Raw genomic sequence first — 17,943 nt, forward strand, 5'->3', positions numbered from 1 at the left:
AAAACCGCTACCTAACGCTGTTTTTAGAAACAACGCACGCTCATGCAGCATTAGAGCTAGACTGCACACTTCCTGTCCTACTAACCGCAAGAGCTGGAGTGTGACATTAAAGTTATGTTAAGATATCCTCCCTCCAACACACTCGGATGCAAACCCACCAGCAGAGAAAACCACAGGGGGGTCTGCATGAACCCAGACTCGCTGAACACATGCATCTGTGAGAGCTCGCATCCGCACCAGGTGACCTGAAAGCTGTGCTCGCTCGAGTTCACTTTACAGCACTTCTTATGTGTCATTATACTGGGCAGTTATGCTAAAAACAAACACGTCCAGGGAAGAGAGTATCAATTAAAAGACATCTAAGCCTGGAAATGAACTTCTGTGCGAGTGGGGGTTGTGAAGTGATGAGAAGTAAATTAACGCTGCAGACTATTTTTTTTTAATGAAAAACATTCTATTCAACAAGAAAAAAAGACAGGATGAAAAATGTGTATTAATAATGTAAATAGGGTAATTTTGTTTTCATGTTGACTTTGAATGTTTAGACTAATGTGATTTATAGCTTTGAGCTAAAAAAACTAAACTGTGGTATAAACGTTTGGGTAAGATTTTTTTAAAGAAATTAATACATATATTCATCAAGGATGCATTAAACTGATCAAATGTAACAAAAAAATGTATAATGTTTAAAAAAAATCATATTACAGTTTCCACATAAATAAGAAGTAGCCCAACTGTTTTCATATTTGATAATAATCAGAAATGTTTTTTAAGCATCAAATCATCATATTAGAATGATTCCTGGAAGACTGGAATCATGATGAAAGTTCAGCTATGAACAATTAAATAAATACAATTTTAACATACACTATATTGTCAAAGCTATTGGGACACCCCTCCAAAACATTGAATTCACGTGTTCCAATCACTTCCATGGCCACAGGTGTATAAAATCAAGCACCTAGGCATGAAGACGCTTCTACAAACATTTATGAAAGAATGGGTCGCTCTCTGGAGCTCAGTGAATGCAAGCGTGGTACTGTGATGGGTTGCCCTTGTGCAATAAGTCCATTAGTTAAATTTCCACACTTGCTTAATATTCCACGGTCAACTGTTAGTGGTATTATAAAGTGGAAGCAATTGGGAACAACAGCAACTCAGTCATGAAGTGGTAGGCCACGTAAAATCACTCAAAACAGTGCATAGAGAGCTTCATGGAATGGGTTTCCATGGCTGAGCAGCTGCATCCAAGCCTTACATCACCAAGTGCAATGCAAAGCGTCAAATGCAGTGGTGTAAAGCACGCCACCACTGGAATCTAGAGCAGTGGAGATGTGTTCTCCAGAATGGTACATGCCTGACTGCATTGTGTCATGTGTAAAGCTTGGTGGAGGGGGGATTATGGTGTGTGTCTGTTTTTAAAGGGCTGTGCTTGGCCCCTTAGTTCCAGTAAAATTAACTATAAATGCATAGCAAGACAATTTTGTACGATTGCATGCTCCGAAATTTGTGGGAACAGTTTGGAGATGGCCTCTCCCTGTTCCAACATGACAGCACACCCGTGCACAAAGCAAGGTCCATGAAGACATGGATGAGTGAGTTTGGTGTGGAGAAACTTGACTGGCCTGCACAGAGCCCTGACCTCAACCCATCACCTTTGGGATGAATTAAAGCGGAGACTGCAAACCAGGCCTTCTCGTCCAACATCAGTGCCTGACCTCACAAATACGCTTCTAGAAGAATGGTCCAAAATTCCAAAAAACACACTCCTAAATCTTGTGAAAAGCCTTCCCAGAGTTGAAGCCGTTATAGCTGCAAAGGGTGGGCCAACTCTATATTAAACCCTACGGATTAAGAATGGGATGTTGTTAAAGTTCATATGCATGTAAAGGCACACAAACATTTGTCCCTAAACATTTGGCAATATAGTGTATATTCACATAGAAAACAGTTATTTTAAATATAAATAATATTTTACAATATTTCTGTATTTTACTGGGTTATTGAATGTCCATTACTGCCTATGCTTTCCTTTAATTAAAGGAAAATGCAGTAAAATGTAAGACATTTTATTAAATTGCCTCAAAACTACCAGCAGCTTCCTTTGTAAATAAAGGATGTGAATAACTAAATATATTCTATATAGTCAGCTAATTCGGTTAAAAGGAAACCCTGTAAAACTAGGCTGGTTGCAGTGAAATATACATCAAAATAACCAAAGACTTCAGTCTGAATGAGTATGCCTGTAGTGCTGCTACTTTAAAGGGGAAATACAGCTAAACATCTAAAAACTAAAGCACAAAAAAACATGATGCCAATTAAAGCACCATTGCTGAAAGTATTACAAAAAATCTCCATAAACTACTCAATATATGATATGATACATGCGACTGTGCATGAAGAGGTTTTGACGTAGACTTCCTGTGCAGGTCTGAGCTTGTCACCATCTGTCATGACTTAATCAGATTCTGCAACGCACCAGCTGAAAGATGAAGTGATGTGTAAACAGAGACTCAGAGATTTGAGTATGTGTTTCTAGTGTTGCGGTCCTCCCTTATGCTTAAGAATGGAATAAATTGTTTCCAGTGACAAATTTCAGATTGCCATCAGTTTACAGCACATCAAAGCTATTGGGTATTTAACTTTCCAAAGCAATAATAAACAGTGTAATTCAATGGCTCTGTTCCAATCCCTAGAGTTGCTGTCTACATAGGTAGGCACCTTACTAGGGGCGTTTACAAAGGATGTGTTCATATACTTAAAAGCTGCTGGATGAAATGCAGTGAGAGGAAACTGAACCCAGGGGTTTAGAGATGTTAGCATGTTGCTAAGCTATTATCACAAAAGAGGGAATGCATTGATGTCCCTTTCCCGCCGGAACTCCCCCTCAGCCGGGGCTGAGTGGCAGGAGAGCTGCTGCGTGACTGGAGTTAATAGAGAAAAACGCGAGTTGAGCAAACGATTATCAGTTTAAACTAAAGGTTGGGCTCGATATAGTGGTCCTTACAACTTACCAAAGATTCAGTGATCCATGGATAATGACATGCAGCCAGGAATCGTGTTTTCCGGACATTTTTATGAGCCTGATTTCGACATGATTATTTATAACTGATCAGTCATCACATTTTTCGAGTGAATCCTGCATGTATATGCGGATGGGTCAATGTATTGGAATGTGTGTGTATGTGGCTGCTCGTCACAAATTGAAAACAAAAGTTATATTCAAATTCTGAATATAATATATACGTATTGCAGGCGTGCAAGAGACAGCGTGCAAAGAGTGCTCCCTTTATAATCACTTAAAGCTGTCACTCATTAAATAAACGCAATCTCACAGATTTCCACAGTGAAGCTGGTATACAATGAATCTTTTATTTTCACAATGTCTACATTTATAGAGACGCGCTTGTTAACTGAACTAAGCACCTGGACAAACACTCGAGAGTGAGTGCTGTGGCGAGTGGATTTCAAGTTCAACTCCTCTGATTGGCCAACTGCGTTGTAGATATCTACAAACATGTCTGTGATTGGCTACATTACTCACCAAGGCGAAAACACGTTGAAAATGTAATAATTTTGACGAGTGCAAAATAGATACACACTGGATCTTTTGCTAGCTCTTTTTTGCTAATAATATGCTATAATTACAAATTCTTATGGAGGATTACAGATAACAGACAAGCAGTTATGGGCAGCGTTTCCCTCTTAAAGCAGCAGCAGCAGGTTGGCTGTGGTTTGAGTGAGAAAATGACACGCTATTATCAAGTCCGTCTCAAGCTCGGAACAGCGATGTCCATTGGGTCCGTGGACAAGCCTCCCCCTTTTACTGTACTGAATAAGATATATTCATAATCGACTCTGTTTCTGTCATTTCATTACAGCTAACCATATTGCACATAATTCTAAAGCAATGAATGACAAAAGAAAACAAAATGTTAATTTACTAGTATTTGCAAGTGTGCAGCCTGGAATTAATGGTAATTTTGTGATGCAGCTTAAACTCAAATCAAAAATGTCTGATTGCAAAACTTGACTCAAAAAAAGGAAAAACAAAAAGGGTATAAATTGTCTATTTTGCTTACTGTTCTTGCTGACGTCGAGCTCCCTGAGATTGGTGAGGTTTGCGATGCCTGGTGGCAACACCGTTAGGTCGTTGTCTGGTAGACTCAAGCGGTAGAGCAAACTGCAGTTGAAAAGTTGCTGTAAAGGATGAGAAATTGAGAGAAGTTTGAGAAACATTCGTGAAAACTTTCATAAGAATCAAACTTCTTATTAATACTCCAGCAGTTTTGCAGGAGTTGGATTTATTTAAAATAGATTTTTTGGTGAATTAGCTCTGCTTCAGTGAAACAGTCAAGGCAAAATCAGGTTTAAAACTTGATCAGTTCTCGATGGACCTTCATGTAATCTAATTAAATCCGGTATAAAGAAAATAACACGTCTGCAGCACAAGGCCATTTTTGATGAAGGACGAGAAAGACGTGGATAAACAATTAAAAAATATAGCCTCTGATCCGATACAATCTGATCGTTTGGAGACAGACGTCCTGCTCGGGTGGTATATTGAAATTCATGTAGTTGTGATGACTTTGCTAGTGATATAATAATGAAATGGCTCAGAAATATTTCTGTAAAATATTACTTCAAAATAATAATTTATTAAATAATAAATTAAGTGTGGTATCTTTCACTTCTTTAATTAAATGTTTGGAAACTTCCTGGATACAATATTTTATGGAAGCCCACTCCCACCACGGAAGTAAAAATAAAATTCTCATAATTCTGCCATAAATAATAATAAAAAAAGCCATATACAAGTAACGCGAGTTGCGTCATCAGATTACTTTTTTCCAAGTAAGAAGTATGCATTACTTTCAAATTTAAAAAATACCAGTTACTTTTTTAAATAAGTAACTTGTTATTTTGTTTTGTCATGTATTGACTGAGTGATCTCCTGTCCCTATGTTGAGAGAAATTCAGGAGCGAGTGCAGAGAGGTTGTTTGTCCTGTTTAAACGTGGCGTTTATTTTAGCGCTAGACTAAATTTGTACAGGTATTTACTCATCTCAATTGCACAGATTATAATTCTGTATTCCTCAAAATGAATAAAAACAGTGAAATGCAAACTCAGAATATTACACAATCCTGAAATAATTAAATGTTAAATAAAGATATACTTTGTGTGTTTAATCTCACTTTATTAAGCAATGTCTTTGTGGCTGAACTTTGACGATCCAATTCAATTACATGAATAAGTAGATATTACTTTAGTTCAACATCACATTTGCGTTTCAGTTTTTGTTTTTATCTCTTGTGTAACAGTTGAACTTTCTTCCCCTCAGTCCCATTCTTCCTCAATCCAGAATGGCAGAACATCTGAAAGAGCGGTGCCCTCTACAGTACAGGTGTGAATTTTTATTTTTTTGGTGTGAAAGGACCTTTATCATCTGCCAAAAATAGAACTTTAGCTTTTTTTGTTTGTTATTAAAAACAAACAAGCATGCCCAGTCCAGATGAGAAAAAAGTAAATTTTAAAGTAATGCAACATTACTTTTTTCATAAAAAGTAACTAGGTAAGGCAATTAGTTACATTTTAGGGAGTAACACCATATTGTAACGCAATACTTCTTAAAATAAACTTTCCCCAAAACTGCTGCCAACTAAGAAAAAGGTAGTTTCATCACCTAAGCACCAGATAAACTTATTGGAGATATGCAATGCAAGCGTGTCAATGGTGCAAGAGTGCACTCGTACTTTGGGCAGCTCCTCGATCTGGTTGGCGTCGAGGTAGAGCTCCTCCAGGGTTTTCTCAAAGTTGAAGATCTCTTTGGGGACCTGCTCCAGGCTGCAGTGAGAGTAGTCCAGCGAGGTGACCGTCTCCTCCTCGCCCCGCAGGCAGCGGCACGGCACCAGCCGCACAAACAAACTCCGCTTGCTGCTCATCCTCACGACAGCTCAGGCACTAGAGAAGAGAAAGAGGACAAGATCAGCATCTCATCAACGTTAATAATTCAAGGAAATGAACACTGGGATACGTGATAGTGCTGCCAATACAGCTTGGTTTACAGCTTAGTTACAGAAGGAGCAGGGAATCAGCTTTTTATGATCCGTAATTGATTTCAAGTAGGTTTTGTTTACACGGCTGCTCATTTAAAAAAACAATAACCAAAAAAAACCTTTATAGTATTTAAAACACGTAATTTCAGAGTTTCAGTTGTTTTCTTTTGCCAAGCATAAGGCAGAAGGCAGCATACGTTTTAATCTCAGGCCATTTTTACAATTGGCACGTTTGTCAATGCACGAATACACTGCAGACTCGCTCTCGTTCGTATCTGAGGTAAATCATCAACACTACACTATCACCCCTTACATGCGTTTTATTGAACTAAAAACTGCCAGTTAAAACACCCTCACATTTACATCATGATATAAAAGCAATATCTCAAATTCCGTTTTTCTGTCTATAATAGCACAAATGCCAATGCGACACTGACCAACAGTTTCATAAAATGTTTTAATAGTGTGTTGTTTTTAGTCTGTTTTGCTCAGTTTTGCCCACAAAAATATAAAGACAAAGCAGAACCGGAGAATCCCATCTCAGATTCTGAGCAGTTCAGAGTAGTGATGTTTCATTTCTGGTTCGGTCTGCGTTTTGAATGAATCGGGTAAACCAATGATTCAATGGATTATAAATGGACGATAATCATTTACTTCACTCCTAAATGAACGAGGCTCAATGAAACATTTACTGGAGTATAATTTACATATTAACCTGTGAAAACAAGATTTGAAATGTGTCTTATGTGGGTTGTTGTATTAACATTCACAAAGTGAGCTAAATGTTCCGATCACAGCTGAATTCTACATGTTCTTTTTTTCTAAAAACATTGCTAGTGCATTAGTAGAATTTAAACTAATATCTGCTAATTATCATCATGATGCATTTTTCATCCCATCTTTGCCAATTTCCTGTTGAAGGCTTTTTTGATTTTGTCAATGAACAAGTGAATGTTTCCTTCAGTATTTTTTTGGCGAGATTAGCACTGGTCAAGGCATAAAAATACTGCAAACACACCTGACAATTACTCAATCTACAAAATCACTGAGAGAAGCACATTAACATTCATTAAAACCTTTATATTCATGGTTGGCCTGAAAAACAGCATCATTACAATGTCCTTTCATTCTTTTGAAATGGAAAAAATCCTGGATATGGCATCAGAAAGGGTGGCCCAAGGTTTGCTCATGAATCGATAGTGTGGTTTTCATGAGGCGCTGCTCTAGTTATCCAAACCCAGTGGAAACAACAATTGCCTGCTGAACACACAAGTATTCTCTTGTGTTGTTTGTGTGTGGACTGTCATGAAGAGCCCTTAAATCTGCATTTGGATGAGGTGCCACAGCAAATGCCATTCAGAAGAATGAGTGATGTTAAAATCTGCTGATAGAAAACAGCTTAGAACTAGCAAAAGCATTTGTTTTCATACAACCTGTGCCACTGAAATTCAGTTCTGCACCGTTCACAGGATGCCAGTCCCCGTTGATTTTAAAGTCAAGGTGAATTGTTGGTCAACAACCTATTTAACTTTCTGAGAAAAATAATAATTCAAGAACAAAGATCATATACCAAATGTAGTTACTCAAGCAATGCCTGAAAGTCTCTTTGGTTAACATTATGCAATAGGCCACGTCACATCAGCGTCACAGGAAAGTTGATTCACAGCTAAAAGTTTCTACACTTAAAAGGAAAGATTACAAAGACAAACGTCCTTTCTAGGAATAACATGCATAAAAAAAAAAAAACATGTGTGTAAAAGTAAATCAAAGAATTGAATGAAAGGGTGCTGATAGAGTGGATAGACAGTATGAAATACCAAAGAATCATATCAGATGTTTTGGATTTGTTTGTGTAAACATACAACTGATGTGTTATCCTGAAAATTTAGATTGAGCTATATTGTGTTTACAGTATTGTCTCGTACATACAGTCAAACCAAAAATTATTCAGACCCCAGATAATTTTTTACTAGTGGGTACAGGACACTATAGTTCATTTATGTAAGTGAAGATAGCTAAATAAAAGTAAACTGTGACATATTATACACAAACATTCTTAACAGTAAAATTCAAAATTGAGTCAAAATTTAATTATTCAGACACTTTGACCTGATCATGTTTTGCTTAAGAGTGTTTTTTTTCTTTAATGCACCCTTTTACAGCACAGACTGAACAATAGCATTACTTGGTCATTGGTTGACATAATTGGTATTATCTTATTGTGTTCTTAAATTTAACAGCTGCCAGCTGATTGTAATCCATTACATACCTTTCACAGTTATCTGATATTATCAAGACTAAGTTCTTGTCATATTTTATTAACATTTTCTAAACTATAGTGAATTCACTGTGATAATGTGAGAAAATGTTGAAGGTGTCTGAATACATTTTGGTTTGACTATATTAGTTGCCACAGCGACGGAGCATTCAAGACAGAAAGTCTGATGATGCTCAGACAATAATGTTTGATAAATGAAATATATTAAATACATTACATTGATACATTACTTTTCAATAAGCTTCAATACATGACAAACATAGCCTAAAAATGAGAAATTATACTATTTCAGAAAAATACTAAATAATAATAATAATAATAATAAGTATTTGTTATAAGATTTTTAAAATAATAATAATATGATTCATATTATTAATAATTAATTCATAAGAGAGTTAAAAATACTACTACTTAAAATAATAATTAAAACAATAAATAACATTACTATTATAGCAATTATTACTACAACTATACTCATGATATGTTTTTATTTCTGTGGTCTAATTGTCATGTATTTATTTCAAAAGTGAAAGTAAACAATCATAATCTGTTGAAAATATCAGTAACTGGACATTTGAATAAAAGAATGTTACCTTTACCTATCATAAAAACGTAGATAATCTATACAATCAGTTTATTGGGGGCAAATTTATGGTTAGAAGCCCAGATCTTTGACCTGTAAGCTACACTGCGCCAGACAATAGAAACTTTGTTTTGGTTATGTCGTGTCATTAGATATTAAAAACACTGGCTCCAGTAACACACTACTCAAGATCAGGCATACATGGGTGATGTTTTATGAAAATGACATGTCAATACCACTGGATAATGAATGAAGAGATTAGTGATAGAATCATATTGTATGAATCATTAAGGAAAGTAAAAACACAGGCCTCGAGCCTAGTTCCTCTTGGAGTCGGTCCAGCTGGACTATTGTGGTTCCACACACTGTGTCGTGATAACATGGAGTCCCGCGGTATTAAGACAGGGCGTCTAGAGTATCTCCTTTTAGCCATGAATTTCAGCGCACAAAAGAGATGCAAGCAGTGCAAGAGAAAAAAAAAATAGCTCCCAGCCTCTGGCTTTATTGCACCGCGTCAAAGGGAGAAGTGTGAGAAAATGTGTGAAAGATTTCCGTTTCCAACTAGTTATGTCGTGGACATGTGATGATGATGAAGAATGGGTGATGAAAAAGTGCAGGATTATATCACAGCTTCAGGAATGCGGCTGCATCAATGAGATCCTTGTGGAAAAGTGTGAAGAATGTGACCTTTCTCCTCCTCCTCATTATCAGATGGACTCAGCCCAACTCTTCATCTCGTGTGCAAAAGTGTTTGGGCCAAGGGCATCCAAACAATCACTCCTTCAATGAAAAGTCACTGGTGTACACTACCAGCCAAACTTTGTACACACGTTCCGTATCGTTATATTTCAAATGTTTTGATCGAAAGGCTTAACTGCTTGATATACACTTTGTAGACAAATATACATTATGTTCAAATATTGATTTCTTATAAAATGTTGCAAAAATATGGAAATGTACTAATTGGACCAGGTATGGGTCAAGGACAAATAAGAGCGTCCAAGATAAAGCAAAGAAATTATTTTTAAAAATCTAGTTTAAAACGTGCCAAGGTCTTAGAAAATGCACTCTTGGTATTCAAGTTGGCAACAACTAAAACATTTCAATTTAATGCCTGTAAAAATGTCAGATGTAACCTTCAAGTAAAAAGTTACATATTTTCCTTAAACCTTCTCAGTCATTTTTAAGAAGGTCAGCCGTTTTTAAGAGGCATGACATTTTACTGCTTGAACTACTCTAGCCTTGTCACAAAAAGATGATTGATATTTTAGAAGAATTCCTGACCTTGACTCCGTGTTAAGGTCTGCAATTCTCTTAAAATATGGGGGTCTGCGGAGTCGCCCTCTGATATAATTTCAGTTTTTTTTGTACCACACTTTACAGAAAAAGATCCTGAAGAACAGAAAGAAAATACAGTCTGCATGCAAATCCTTCCCAGCACACACACAACATACCAGCTACCCTATTTATTGGTAGTTTTTGGTAATTTTATTATAAAATATTGTAAAATATTATACACTGTTTTTATTGACAACAACTACAGCATTGCATGCTTGTAATTTCTTTCGCGCTTGGTTTATAAAGAAGTGATACACCGCACATAGGCTAGATTCCATATGGTCTAGATTTATGGTGCTTTTCAAGTTGTATTTTGTATATCCCCTGACTGTCATGAAAAAGATTGCCAGAAACATTCTGCAAGAAATCTCCTTATGGACTCACAGAAAATAGTCAAACAGCTCTGGTAGCAATGCCAATGTGTGTACGGCTAGTGAAACCCTTTGTAAGGTTGTTATGATCATAACAGCCACAGCCGTTCAACTTTGACAACTAGGCTGCTGCGGAAAGTTTGGCCAGGGCGATAGTGAATAAGAACACGCTGCTCTCCAGAGGCCTCCTCTTATCAGTCATAATAAACACGCGGCTGGTGACGTCGACTTGCGGAGGGAAATGGGCGTGCAGGTCGAGGGCGGAGGTTGAGAGTTTCCCTTTTAACACACTGGCAGACAATGACAGCCAGATCCTGTTGCAATCAGCGTAGCTGACGTTAAGACATCTAGTCGTCTACACGGTGCGTGTAAGAGTTACAGGGAAGCGGAAGGCTGAGGACTTCAAGCAGTTGAGATGTGAGATTCCTCAGCATCCAGTCGAGACTGTGTAACTGCACAACTGCTACTGCACTTTTCTTTTAAAAATAGTAACATTTTGTCTCTTTTCATTTGAGTAATTTACTCTCCACTGAGGTATAAACACAGGCGTGCACAATTTAGCAATTTGCAATGCATGGGAAAATATGGTTTTACTTCTTATTGGTGCTGACAGCATCATGTGACATATACCATGTGATGCATCCCTCGGAAAGGATGAGAATATCTCAAAGGAGCAATGCAGCTCACCAAGCCAATAGTAATGAACAACACATGGCCTCTACACTACGATAAAACACATTGAAGGAGGGACCCAAGCCGTATCTAGATACCAGGATATCAGAGATCCGGGGCTAACTGGCATTTAGAGAGATCAACCAATATTACCTATTTAAGACCATTTGTAATGCAGATGTGCTATACTATGTGGTGTTTTTATTATTCTTTAAGATAAACCATTTGCAAATTCATTGGTCAACACAATTGAGTTTTTCCTCTTGGAAACTTCAGTGAACCAAAGACAGTCTCAAATGTGCTTTGAAGTCGTCACAAACATGTTACCAATCACTTGGTTCATTCCAATCACAGGCCTTCACTTGAAGCCTGAAATAAAAACGTATGTTTTTGGCGCTTGCATGTACATTTCCTGCATCAGCTCACTCTGTTTCCACTGGACTCTTTTCACAGACTGTAATGACATGGTTTAATCATTTTCATTATTGATTTTTTTTATCGATTTGTTGTTGCAGCCCTATGCAGCGTTTACTACAGTTGAGCAAATGGAGAGCAAATGGATCAGGTAGTGCAAGCCAGTGTGATTGAGTGGAGGCGAAGACTAATTTGCATATTCGTTGTTCCACGTATACTGAATGAAGCAAGGGTGATTTCTCAAAACATTTGTCACAGTATCATTAGTCTACAAAAATGTACCTATTTATGCCAGCGGAGCTATTTTGCAATATGAATAGTTGTAAATTGAATTTTCATCTTTGTTTTGGGTTGTGTACTTGTTAAGCGACACGCACACCAAAAAGTTATTTAAATAGTTGAGGATTTATTCAAATAAAAAAAAAAAAATTTGTTTTCCCTGTGAATACCATTTCTTGGTGCTGTTTTAGAGCCTTATCAAATTGTGCCATTTACTGTAGGGACTTATAATCACATCAATCACATTAGTGATTAGTAATAATAGTAATAATTTAGGTCATGAAAATGACTTAAAAGGGAATGTCACTGAATTTAAATAATTGTGGATGAATAAATCAAAAGTAGGGCTGTACAATCAATCAACCAGTAAACCTGTGCTGTCTAGCACTTTTTGCCAAAAAATAATAAAAGGAATTGTTAAATGTCAGTTGATACATCAGTTGATAAAATGTCACAAAAGATGTTTGTGGATTTCTTTGATTACAACCATTTTTGATCAATTTGTTTCAAATCATATCATGGGCCTCTCTATACCAGCACAGCTCCCTTAACACCCTAGCAACAGGTTAAAAACTACTCAGAAATGCAAGTGCACAGCAGCACCCTAGCAACCAACCACAACACATGCATTGTAATGGAAAGTTCTGCAAACAAAAACTAAAATGTCAAAATCTAGGTAGAAACTATTCTTCTCACTTATCGTAACTGTGCATGTCGGCGCATCCATTATGTTAGTTTGTGTGTACGAGGGGGCAGGGAAGGTACAAGAGAGATTTGCCTGCTGGCACAACTTTCACATCAAACAGACCTCCCACAATCTGTCCTCCCTCTTTTGTGCCAGTCCACACGGGTCCTCTTTATCCGGAAAACGCCAGCCCATTCGGCAGCCTTTAACCCTCGGGTCACTGCCGTTGCTATGGTTACAGTGGCAGGGGCGAAAACAGTGGACAGTGTGACAGCCACCACAGCATTGCTACATTTCACAACGGCAACGTGCCTCAAGGTTACCGGGCTCATATGGCATACAATGTTCCAACCCCCCCCCAAAAAAACACCTGTAGGGTAAAAATCACACCTAGAGAGAACCGCAGAGGAGGAGGAAGTGGCAGCAGGAAATCCTTCACACGCAAGCTGGCACTGTAAAGTCCATGCCACTGATTTGGGGTTGGTTTCCATGGATCATTTACTACTTGATTTCTGTGTAACAGTACAGCCTTATAGTTAAAAAACAACAACACTTCAGAAGCTTAGGAACGGGATTCTCTATCCCACGTTAAAGGAAATGTGCTCTAAAACAGCAACATATTCCCATTAATCTAGAGCAGCATCAAATAATTGACATAGTCAATAATAGTGATAATGAGAAATTAAAGCTTTACTGAATAGTTGTATGTGTGTGAAGAGGAAAGAAAAAAAAACTGGTAGAAAAAACAACAACTTTCAGATGCTAATAAGTGTGTAGTTTCATGTGGGTTGCCCTGTCAGGCTTATATTTACAGGAAACAGAAATTACCAAAACAAGTTCCTGTGATCAGAGGCGCTAAACTGTGTTGCCATAAACTATCGCAATACACTGGTATGGACAATAACAATGACATTTAAAAAAGGAAATATTTAATACTACACATAATATCGTAAATAATCCAGTGGCATTGGCTGACAATCCAACAAAGACTCGTCATAAAATGGAAAACAGCAAGTGAGAGGAGATGAGAGTGAAAACCAGACCCACTATACGCACCCCAGAAAAATTAGTTTGCCAGTGGGGGGGGGGTCTTTAGGATTGTGTAAAATGGATAGGGTGTCTGCAAAAAGTTCTGGTTAAAAATAAGTTCTTGTTTGTACAGTGCTCATATTTTGAGCGATTCACTCGTAAAAAAAAAAAAAAAAGATTAAACAAAAATGAACAAAGAATCAACTGATTTGACCTTTTAAAACCGATAGTTATCGCAATAACATTGTTATTATTTCTTTTAGCCATGATAACGGTGTAGTAGACATCTGATATGGTGACAGCCCTATAGGCTACAACATACTCTGCAAGAACAGAGAAGAAGAAGTTGTGAGAAATGACGTAATTTTGTTGTCGCAGCCCTGGTTTGGGAGTTCTCAGAGCTTTTTCTCGACACATCGTCTGAGCAGAACTATTTTCTTGTGGGTGTCTGAGAACTATTATGAAGACATTTTGATTGAAACTATTGATTGGTCAGACATTTAAAGTGGGCGGGGTTAATGCAGAGAAACGCAAATGTTGGGCAACTGCTTTTTTCGTGAAGTATGGAATTTAGTGGCCAGAACAAACTTTGTTCTTGTTCTTGCCACCACGAGAAAACAAACAAAATTCTTTGTTCTTGCCGATTATGTCCCAAGCTTATTTCCAAAGTGTCTTCTAAGTGACAGGCCAAGTGTGGATATACAGAACATTTTAAGGGAATAATGGCTTCAATTTCAGTCTGTTTCTCAAACGAAGCTGTATGAATTTGTATGCTAGAAGAAGAAATAATTGCATTAGAAAATATTTTTACTCTGTAATTAATTCAAATTTACTAGCAATTTCGAAGAAACAGTGACACACTGAATTAAGCGTGGAATCAGGGTAGAAGGTATAATCTTTTACATAATTGTTGACATTTTTCAAGCTTTGAAAAATATCACCAGGGACTTTCTGGCTGTAGTTTGGAACGCATAATTGAGAGAGTACATGACAGAATTGTCCTTTTTAGTTGAACTGTTCCTTTAAGCCATGACCCATCTGAGATTTTAGCACGCCTCTGATGAAGAAGATCAAGGCAAATGATTCTGGGTGAATCAGAGTCTCTCCGTGGCTCCAAGCTGCCTTTTGGGAACTCGGTGACCCATTTCCCACAGCTCTATGGACCGGCTCTGATGACCAATTAGACAATGGTCACATTTTAAATACAACACGGCTTTGCTCGACTCCACCCCTCCCCCAGTCTGCGGTTATCAGAGACTGCTCACAACAGGAAGAACTCGTCTGCAGCTTCTCTGATGCAAAGCACAGCACCGTTGCCATCTCCGAGTCTGCGCAATGTTAAACAGAGTGTCGCCAAGATACAGCCCCCGCTAATACGCGCTAGCCTGTTCGCGGGTGCTGACGCATACAGTTCTCAGTTCCTGATGGTGAGAGGGAAACATTTTCAGATCCTGCCACACAGCTCTGTGAACGAACGGCACTTGAAGAGCCGACTGACATGCGGCGTGTCAGATCCGACTGAAATGTGCGGTTTTTGACAATGCTACAGATATTTCTAAGAGAGCTGGATTTGGGTAACACTTCAGCACGGTGTTCTGATCCGAACCGAGCTCGACAGAGGAATGCTGGGGCGACGCATCTGAAAAAATAGGCCACATTTAGAGGGAACGGAAAAGGCCAGGGAGAAAGTGAGAGAGAGAGAAACACGGAAAACATCAAGCATAACCCTGAGAATATGCAGTCTGGAGGGAAGAACTGAAAATAGCCGGACGGAGTGTGAGCTGAGGATCTGAAGTTTAGTTGCAGCTCTCTGGAAATCTATATCACTTGGCACAAGTAATGTAGGGCAAGTTCTGCTTGAATACTGTAACACTGCAGGAAAGATTATTTGACTCAATACAAGGAAGTCAACATTGAAAAACCCTGCTCCTAGGGGTTTTAATCAAGAGCATTAATAGCTGGATTTCTTAAGGAAAAAGCAAAAATGTCTGGGGCTGAAACGATTAGTCAACATTATCGACAATTAAAAAATGGTCAACAAATATTTTTGTCGTCGAATAGTCTTTTGATCTCATATGACCTATATGAAGGGCCTGCAATAACGTGGATTGACCAGTGGGGCGCTGTAGCGCAATACTGTAATGCAGCCAAAATCTAAACAGCAGCTGAAAAAAAAACCAAAAAAAAAACCATCTGTCCCAGAGTGAGCCGAGAAGATAACTCCCTTCATAGCAAAATGATTGAGACATATGCTTCCTTAAAACCAGTCAAATGAGACTGGTTTAAAAGATAATTTTGCTATGAGATGAGTTCTCGTCGGGGTATAGCTGCGCTTACCTACAGCTGCTGATGCAGTGATGGACAGCTCTTTCCTCATTCGACTGCTGTTTAGATTAAGTGATTTCTCATTGCGGTTCACTTAGCATGCAGTTATCTTTGTGTCTCAGCAAAGTCTCTCAGCAGAGCGCGGTTTCTCACCCGAGCATGTGGACATTATTGTTTTTCTACACATTAACAATGACACATGAATCAATATACACAATAACCATATGCCGATTCAAGTGTTTATGTACGTTCTGCACGATAACTGTCACAGTCTGCCGTATTAAATTTTTTTTTGTTCATGCAGCTTGAGCTTATAATGCTTTTGATCTATATATTTTTGTTTACACATATTGCTAACGTTATTTATAAAGTGTATCTTTTAGTTCAATACACTAAAATAAAGCCTTAAAGGGTTACTTCAGCGATTAGCATATGGCTTTCTATCAGTAGAAACGCTGGAGTATATTCGTATGATCGTGCTCCCCCCTCTCATATCCCCCGAGACGAGAGATTTATGCATTTTACTTCTAGAAAAATTACTCCGGTGACGCAAATATCGTTGATTTGCGTCATCTGTAAAATGTTTGGCCAGACGCTAAAGACTACAGCCAGCAGAGGGAGCTATTTCCGCATGTTTTCACCTCGCACATGGGGGATGGGGTCGCACTCACAGCTCAGCTCGGCTCAGGCATTCATGGAAACGGTGCGGCCGGCGGAGCAAAGTGAGTATTTTATCTTCTCAAGTTAATTCCTATGAAAGTTAATCTTCCAAAGGCATGAACTGAAACACGAGTCTGAACACGAGCTAAGAACTACTGCCGCGAGCATGGACGCGTTAACCTCAGCTCTCATCACGTGAACTCATTCAGCTCATTACGATGCGTGTAATCTGACTCCTGCTGCGTTTGCAGGGAACTACACTAACCTTTTCCACTGGTGGCACTTGCGCTACTAACTTTTTCAGTTACTGGCACAAAACATGATTTGGTCGCACAAATTATTTATAGTAAGCCACTCTGGATAATAATAATGAAACTGTATTGCATACCGATGTGCTTTTTTTTTTACTTGCCATCTTTTAAACCACATGCCTTCTTGTTTTCTTTAACAAGGGTTGGGATAGATTTATTGCAATAAAAAATACAGTACACAATAAAGTGCAAAATGAATTTCTTTTGCATTTCAACATGCTGTGGTGGGCACAGATGGGCAGACTCCTGAACTCTTAAGGAAAAATAAAATAAATATAATCCATAAAATAATAAGAAAAATACTATCATTGTGAAGCTTCAGTGCGTTTACATGGAGCACTATAATCGGTTTAAAAGTCAAATCCAAATGAAAATGCTCCATATACACACCTCAATCTGAATAAAAATGCCCAAACCGAATGAAATTGTAATCAGTTTGAGAGGGGTGGGATAAACCTTTTCATGAAAAATGTAACCATGTTAAACGACCTGACCGAATTACTTTTCAGTGTGCGTCCTTATATGACGTGATACACAGCGCGCGCCTTCACTACTGACTGCGCGCCGCGCTCAAACGCAGGCTATAATGTTGAGAGGAAAGTTTATTTTTCTGAGGGGTAAACTTTTTATTTCTTAAGAACGTATGAAGATAATGTTGGCATAATGACAGACATAGCCTGGCTACATCCTCTCATCTTGACAGCGTTTGTCCCAGGCACTTTTTACTACTGCGCCTGACAGAAGAATTTATTTTTTCTGAGATGATTATTACACTTTACAACAAATAAATAGCTTTTATAAAACCGTGTAAGTCCTGGTGGCTGTTGAGAGTTGCTATGGCATCCGTGAACACATTCAGCTGCTGGAGAGAAGCGTCGACATTTCTGAAGCGGCAGACAAACTGCTCTGTGGTGATTGCGATTGAAAGTCAGCTCGGTTTA

General features: G+C 38.2%; 1 protein-coding gene across 2 annotated transcripts in view; it reads right to left on the reverse strand.

Moving 5' to 3' along the window:
• Nucleotides 1-17,943, reverse strand: part of erbin (erbb2 interacting protein) — an 89,307-nt gene that overhangs the window by 33,527 nt on the left and 37,837 nt on the right. For both annotated transcript variants that reach the window (XM_067434228.1, XM_067434229.1), the window contains exons 2-3: nt 5,755-5,962; nt 4,083-4,200 (exon numbers count right to left, since the gene is read on the reverse strand). In XM_067434228.1, the coding sequence (XP_067290329.1) occupies nt 4,083-4,200; nt 5,755-5,943 (307 nt within the window). In that variant the 5' untranslated portion in view covers nt 5,944-5,962. The remainder of the gene's footprint in view (nt 1-4,082; nt 4,201-5,754; nt 5,963-17,943) is intronic.

The sequence above is a fragment of the Pseudorasbora parva genome, chromosome 23 (assembly GCF_024679245.1).
Source record: "Pseudorasbora parva isolate DD20220531a chromosome 23, ASM2467924v1, whole genome shotgun sequence".
Lineage (NCBI taxonomy): Eukaryota > Metazoa > Chordata > Actinopteri > Cypriniformes > Gobionidae > Pseudorasbora > Pseudorasbora parva.